General features: G+C 32.7%; 1 protein-coding gene across 1 annotated transcript in view; it reads left to right on the top strand.

Annotated features, from left to right (window-relative positions):
- The window catches only part of LOC107477615 (endoglucanase 8-like), a 4,179-nt gene extending 3,525 nt beyond the window's left edge, over positions 1 to 654 (top strand). Inside the window, exon 7 of the mRNA XM_021137647.2 lies at positions 316 to 654. Coding sequence (XP_020993306.2) covers positions 316 to 654 — 339 coding nt within the window. The remainder of the gene's footprint in view (positions 1 to 315) is intronic.
- The last annotated feature ends 7,479 nt before the right edge of the window (positions 655 to 8,133 follow it).

Consider the following 8,133-nt stretch of genomic DNA (forward strand, 5'->3'; position numbering starts at 1 on the left):
ATCAAAATTAATTATTATATATTTATATATAAATATATATAATTTAATTTATTTTTAATGTATATTTTATACTAATAATTAAGTTTAGTAGCTGATTTTAATATTCACTTAACATAGTTGATACTACTCATTCTATTTCTTTTTCTTTATTCTGCCTTTTTCCTAGATAAATTTGATTAATATATCAAAAAGCAATAATCATTATAGGAATTTGTAAGAATTCAATTTTTGACGAACTAAACAACCCTAACAATGGGAAAAAAAAGAAGAAGATATTGCTAATAAGTTGAAGTGATGGTGGAAATGCATATATAGGTGGATTACATATTAGGAAGCAACCCATTGAAGATGTCATACATGGTAGGGTACGGAGAAAAGTATCCAAAAAGAATACATCACCGTGCATCTTCATTACCTTCCATAGATATGCAGCGTGGCCACATCGATTGCAAAGGAGGATCCTCTTATTTTCAAAGCCAAAACCCTAATCCCAATGTCCTTCTTGGAGCTCTAGTTGGGGGACCTGATATCAATGATCAATATGCTGATTCTCGATCCGATTTTGTGCACTCAGAACCTACAACCTATATAAATGCACCTTTTGTTGGTGCTTTGGCATATTTCAAATCACATTCATCCTCAAAACCAAATTAAATTTTTTCCTATAAGCATACATAGGATTATTGTATTAAGAATGTAAATGTAACTAGCTACAATTATGGCAGATTGTATATAGCACTTCTGCCAATAGAAAAGTTATAGAATAATGTAATTATTTCATTCGGGATATTATTACTTGGTTCCTTTAATTTTATTTATTTATTGACAGCATATATTATAAGAAAATGCAACTTTTATTAAAAAAAAATTATAAAATTTGCTTATTATGTTATTTATTTTTTCACCCGCTTATTGTTTGCATTCTTCAATTCATTGTCTTTTATACTATTTGATATTCAAAACTCTTAATTTCGCTTGTTTAACTAGAATAATTGGTTAACCGTTGCTTGCTTTGTCCATTAATCTTCGTGGGATCAATACTCACTCACTGTGAATTTATTACTTGATACGACCTGATACACTTGCCAGTAATTTGGATTGTAAAATCCGTATCAGTCATCTAAACTAAGAATAGGATAACAATACTTTACCATAATCTTATTGACTGTATGACAATCCATACACATCCTCCAAATACCATCTTTCTTGAGAATGGCTTATACTCTCTTGGATGTGATCTTTGGCTAGTAATTCCTCCATTTGCCTTTGAAGCTTCTTTGTCTCCTCAGAGTTACTTCTATAGACTGGTCTATTAGAAATACTAGGTCCAGGAATAAAATTAATTTGGTGTTCAATCTCTCATAATGCACTTGGCGCGTTAGTAGGAAAGACATCTGTAAATTTCTGCAACAAATAAACAAAACTATTTGCCTATTTTAGGTTAAATTTAGTGTCAGATAATAAAGTGGCTGGAAATCGAACTAAAATCATAGCTCTCTTGCCTACTAAAACACTCTTTAAACCTCTCTCTGTATGCGCACTATTTTCATGACATGCACTCTTCTTTTTTTCCACTCACTTTTGGGCCTTTTGGTAAAAAAAATTTTCACATGACCTCTTTTTACTTAGATTTTTCTTTACCTCACATCTCATTTTTTCTTTGGTATTCTGTTGAAGTTTCGATTGATCAAGGTAAACCTCTTTAGGTAATAATAGAGCAAGAGTGATCTTACAACCAAGGTTGCGAGAACCGAACCGGTCAATAAACCGGTAAAGTGACTGGTTTAATAGTTTAGAGGTTCAACCGGGGTTCAATCGGAGTTCAACCGGAATAATTAAATATATGAAAAAATTATTAAAAAATTAATATAATTTTAAAGATTTAAATTTAATAATTTTTAAGCAGATAAATTTCAAAATTTTACAATTTTTCTGAAGTATAATTCAAATTTCACAAATAATCAACAACTAAATATAAACATAAACATAGCAATGAAGCCTAAACATCTCAAAACCAGAAAATTTCAGCAGTCAAGCACAATGCAATGAAGCATGCACCATAGCACCATCAACAATTCAGAATAAAAAATCTAGCAAACAGAATCAACAACCTAAAATCAGAAAAAATCAGCATAAACAACCCAGAATCAGAATCATTGCATAAACAACTCAGAATCAGAGATTCCAGTAAACAATGTAGTACAGCATTATACCATATAACCAAAATTCAGTTTAAGGGAAGGAAACTGATGGCGATGGAGGAATGGGAACAGCCAGCAAGGAGGAGCTCGGACAGAGACGAGCTCAGACAGAGATCGAGAGAGAGAACTCAAAAAGGGACGTTAAGTTCGGACAAAGACAGAGAGAGAGAGATCGAAGAGACGACAACCGAAGAACGATGAGAGGAGAAGAGACGAGAGGACACCTTTCTGCGACGGTGACGAGAGGTGGAACAATGAGAAGAGGGATGGACCGCCGAACAGAGCTTCCACACTTTACGCGGCACCCACGGCCTATCCTGGAGGAGAAGAGTTCAGCGATGACCTTGAAGAGGGATGGATTGGTGGCTGCAGGCTGAGGTTTGGGGATTAGGGTTCCTCAATCTTCTCTTCTTCATAGTAAGTTCAGAATTCAGAGAGAATAGAGAAAGAGAGGGGTGGGATGGAGATTAGGGTTCTTCATTATTCAGAGAGAAAGAGAAGGGTGGGATGGCTGGGTATTTGGCATTGTCCATTGGGCTTTTTTAGTTTTTTTTTTTTCTTTAAAACCCAAAACGGTGCCTTTTTGGAAGGCTATCACCAAACCGATAAATTTGAAAAAATTCGGCCGGTTCCGGCAGTTCACCGGTTAACTGTCGGTTTGGCCGGTTTGCAGATTGATTTTTTGCCAAGAGATTTTTAGGCTCAACCGAACCGGCCGGATGACCGGTTCCCAGTTGAACTGGCCGGTCCTGTTCGGTTTTCAGAACTATGCTTACAACCATTAAAATCAAAAGAGAACCTAGTGTAACCATCATTGATTGCTCGACGGTCGAACTGCAAAAGTCTCCTCAATAATAAATGACAAGCTTGTATTGGCACCACATCATACAGTACCTCATCAACATACTTTTTTACAGAGAACATAACTGTTACCTGCTTGTAAACCTTTATTTCACGATTGTGATTCAACCACTGCAATGTATAAGGTTTAGGATGGCAAACATATGTCAAACCCAATTTCTCCACCATAAATGTATTGGCCACATTAGTCTAATTTCCTTCATCAATAACTAAACTACACACCTTTTCACCCACCAAACATCTAGTGTGAAAAAAAATTTGACATTGCTCTAAACTATCGATTTTCTTTCACTTGCAAATTCAAAGCACGTCTAACAACAAAAAATTCACCATAGATTGCATAGTCAACATCAGTATCAGAACAATCTCCCAAAGGTGGCATACTATCATGATTATAATTATCACCTTGATCAAAATCAGACACAATATTACCTCCTCTAATAACCATCATTCTCCTGTTCGGATAATCACTAGCATAATGACCTAAATCATGATACTTGAACATTTAATATCACTATGCCTAGAGATAGCAGATGAAGAAGAGTTAGAATTACCTTTCTTCTTTGTAGCATCAAATAAATTCTTTTTGGATTCGACACACTTAGGCTTTGTTGCGTCATCATTACTAGACTCTGTGTGAACCCACTTTGGATTAGCATAAGACAATTCCTTTGATGTTATTCTTTGTTATTGCCTCTCAAATTTCATTGCCATACTGACTAAATCCTCCATCTTCACATAATGATGTAACTCCACCACATCATCAATCACTCTATTCAAACCACCTATAAATCGTGTCATAGTAACCTCAGTATCCTCTTCTATGTTGGCAGTGATCATAAATCTCCATTTATTTATGGCAGTCTTCCACGGACTTGGAGTTTTGAGTCAACTTATATAACTTCTAATGCACTTTTCTGTAGTAGTACAAAGGCACAAATCTCTTCTTCATAAGGCGCTTCATATGATCCCAAGTCTCTATAGAGTGACTGTCGTTCTGCCGTCTTATCTTCACTAGTCCATCCCACTAAAACAAGACATAATCAAAAAATGCAACTGCTGCCAAGCAAACCTTCTTTTTCTCTGAGTAATTATGACAAGCAAAAATTCTTTTCACCTTACGTTCACACTCCAAATAAATTTTAGGATCATTTCTCCCTTTAAAAGGTGGTATTTGCATCTTAATGGCATTGATATTATTATCGTGACTTTTGTATCGAGGTGTTGGAGACCCGTTAGAGTCCTCATCAGAATTTACATGATTTTGATGTTAATTCCTAAAAGTTCCATGTTTAGTACTTTTGGACAATGTCTGTAACACCTCCTACCTCCATTCTTCCCATTCATTCAAGCGATTAATTAAGTCATAAAATAAATACTAATAAGGTGATGTTTATTTGATTCAACTTGACTAATTAGAGCCTTCAATGCAATTTGAAAATAGTAAGATCTTTGGTTTTTTATAGTCATTGACCACTGTTTTGGCTAATTCTTAATGCATAATTTGAACAAATAATTTAGCCATATTTGTAAAACCTTCCTTTTTTGTCAAAGTTATGCAATTTCATTATTGAAAATTGGTCCAATTTGGACTACAGGTAGGAATTATAATGAAGAGAATAGAAAGTTCCAACTTTAATAAAATGACTTAAATATAAGAAAACTAAAAAGGTAAAGTAAAAACTCAAGGGTCTCATCTTCTCTCACACACACTTCTTCTGGCCATCTCCAAACGTTTCTTACTAACCAGATTTGTCATAAGAGGTTTGCTGCTACTGCTCTTTTTTCGTTCGGATTTTTCTTCATTCTCATTTCTTCTTCCAGCCGAATTCACCACTTCCATGGTTCTTAAGCTTGATCGGCCATGGCAGATTTGAGCATTTCCAAGCTTCAATCACATCTGGGCATTTCCAGAAACAATAAAAAATACTTTCTTATGATCGATTGCATTTTGGGCACCAGGGTTCGATGGATTGTGTTCGGGCGTTCAATTTCTTTTATAATCAGTTGACAATTAATTTTCCATTTCCTTTCTTTTGCATTATTCTTTTGTATCCTGAAGCAATAATGAAGCCGTCCTCTTTCTCCAGCATCCAAGTAACTCTATCCTCTGTCTCATGAATTGAAATGTTGATTATTGTTGTAGCTATTTCTGGATTGAAACTAGGCTGAATTAAGTTCTGGTTCTATGTTCTGTTTGAATGTTGTAATTGTAAAACCCATTCTAGATTAGCAGTCATTGCAATGACAGTAATAGGAGTAATTAAAATATAATCCTTCACCCATGAGTCTTTTCAGATTCTAATGTTAAATCTCCTTCGTAGTTCTCATAGTATACCTTTTTCTAACACCTTTTTGCCCTGGATAATACTCCTCTAACTTTATGATGAGTTATTACCAATCTCTGCTCTTAGGAAGCTTGAATATCTGTAATATTTGCTCTGTAACACTTTACTAATGAGAGAATTAGGTCTGAAAATTAACCTTCAACCTTGCTTTTACGAGTATGGCAAGATTAAAAGCTTTCAAATCTTTAAAGTTTAGTCCCCTTGCATTTTTGGTCTGCAAGGTAGCGTTTGTTTTCGGAGACAGAACACAGAGACATGGACAACACATGTTTAAAAAGTATTTGGAAGCAGAGACATGGACATTGAACACATTGTCTCTGAGACAGTTTTTTATACTTTTGTGTCCACTCTCTTACGAAGGACAATGATGGACACAGAATTTGGAAGAGTGAACACGGACTTTTTTATGATTTTTTTTGTTCATAGATATTTTTTATTATTCCACTATTACCCCTTCTTATTTTTCCTAATTTGCGTTGTTCTCAAAGAGGAACTTTCTTCTCCTGCTTTTTCTCTATCTCTGCGTTCTCCTTCTTTTTTTTTTTTTCAGGTATTCTCTTCTTTTTGTAGAATTTTTTTATTGGATTGGATAATTTCTTCTTATCGTTCTTATTTCAATACCATTTTAACCTTGTACTATATTATTTGATTTGTAATAAAAATAATAACAAAAATAATTAGTCTTGAGATTTTTAAAAGATAAATATTATCAAAGGTAAAATTGATCTTTTAAAATGCTAAAAAATAATTTATAAGTTGTAATGAATTTTATATAATTTAAAGAAAAATCAGTTTTTAAATAAAAAATTAATATTCTATATAAAAATAGATTTTTATGTGCAAAAATTAATTTTTTTCATGTAAAAATGGATTTTTTTAAAATTGATTTTTTATTTAAAATTAATTTGGCTTATTAAAAATAAATCTGAGTTTGATTAATAAAAAATTTCGTTCAGATTTATTTTTTTGTTAATCTTAACCATATATTCCTACATATTAATAATAAATTTAAAAATAAAATAATTATATTTGTAAATTTTATTTTAATATAAATACTATTATATAATTTTGTTATTAATATTTTTAACCCCTTCAAACTTTTTTTAAGTTTCGATTGCCACTGTCTATATTCCTACGTACTCTCATTCTCTATTAAATTAGTTTGTATTTGATATAGAAAATTTAAAATCACATGACTATTTTAGCCATTTCATATAATATTTTAGTCTTGTTCATTTGTATCCAAAAATAATACTAGACATTATATTAGTGTGTACATCGTATCCAAACGCAATACACAAAGAAATCATGTCATGTTCTGTCCTAAACAAACGCAGCCCAAAAAATCATCCATTCGATCAACTGCATCCTGTTTTTTTATCTTTTCTGTCCCTACCAAAATTGGAGTGTGGCTCTCTGAATCTCTTCTATTAGTGTCTCCGATAACTTGAAGTAACTTAGTGTGTATATGGGTATCGTAGTTGCCACCGCCTTAATAAGTACTTAGCGTCCACTAGAAGATAATAGAGCCCTCTTCGAGTGGCTTAACTTCTGATACACCCTATCTTTAATATTTTTAATGTAGTTAAATGTCACTTTCTTTGATCTCTGAATCACTGCCGGTAAATTTAAATATTTGTTTGATTGCCAACATGAGAGACAAGGAGAATCTCCACTAAATGGTCTCGGACTGGTATGTTCTTACTAAAGAAGATTGATGATTTGTCCAAGTTTACCTTTTGGCCACTAATTTTTTCTTAAGTCTGTAGAACCTATAGCAATTTCTGAAACTTTGCTAAAAAGAATTAAATCGTCTACGAAAAAAGATGATTGATTGTCGAACATCTCTGATTGAGTCTCAGACCAGAAATTTTCAGCCTCCGTTCTTCTATGTGGAGCAGATGGAAGAGTCCCTCTGCACAAAATAAAAATATGTAGGGAGATAGAGGATTACCTTGTCGTAATCCTCTACATGGTTTAAAATAACCATGAGGTTGTCCATCCAAAGTAACAGAGTAAGATACCGTCGTCACAAGTTCCTCAATCCACTTCATCTATCGATCAAGAAACCTAACTTCTTAATCAGCTTCCAAACAAAACTCCATTCTATCCCATCACAAGTCTTGCTCATATCCAGTTTTAATGCCAAATCCTAATTTTCATATTTTTTATTTTTGAGAAAATGCATGAATTTGTGTACAACTAGGACATTATTATTAATCAATCTGTCCTTTATAAAAGCACTTTAAGAATCATTAATTAGTCTATTCATAACTGATTGAATCTGTCCACCCAAATTTTAGATATAATCTTATAGAAAATAGAGTTAAGACTAATTGGTCTAACTAACTTATTTCATAAAATTAGTGGCCGACACTTTAGACATAAGACATATGTAAGTATCATTAAAGACTTTTAAAATTTTACCTTCGTAAAAAAACTTCTAATAGCTGCTTTCATATTTCTCTTTATTGTACTCCAAAAGAATGAAAAAAATTATGCTTGAATCCATTATCTTCTGAAGCCAACCAAAAAAGAGATGATAAAGAAGACTGCTGCTTTAATTTTCTCTTCAGTCACTGACCTACATAAATAAATACTAGTCTATATTAAAAGTTAATAGTTGAAAGTATATTGTTTATGTTTTTGGTGAATTATCTATTAATAATAAGAAGTAGTACATAATTTTTTTAATAATTTTAAATTTAATTGATATAGTAATT

This window comes from Arachis duranensis, chromosome 3 (assembly GCF_000817695.3).
Source record: "Arachis duranensis cultivar V14167 chromosome 3, aradu.V14167.gnm2.J7QH, whole genome shotgun sequence".
Classification (NCBI taxonomy): domain Eukaryota; kingdom Viridiplantae; phylum Streptophyta; class Magnoliopsida; order Fabales; family Fabaceae; genus Arachis; species Arachis duranensis.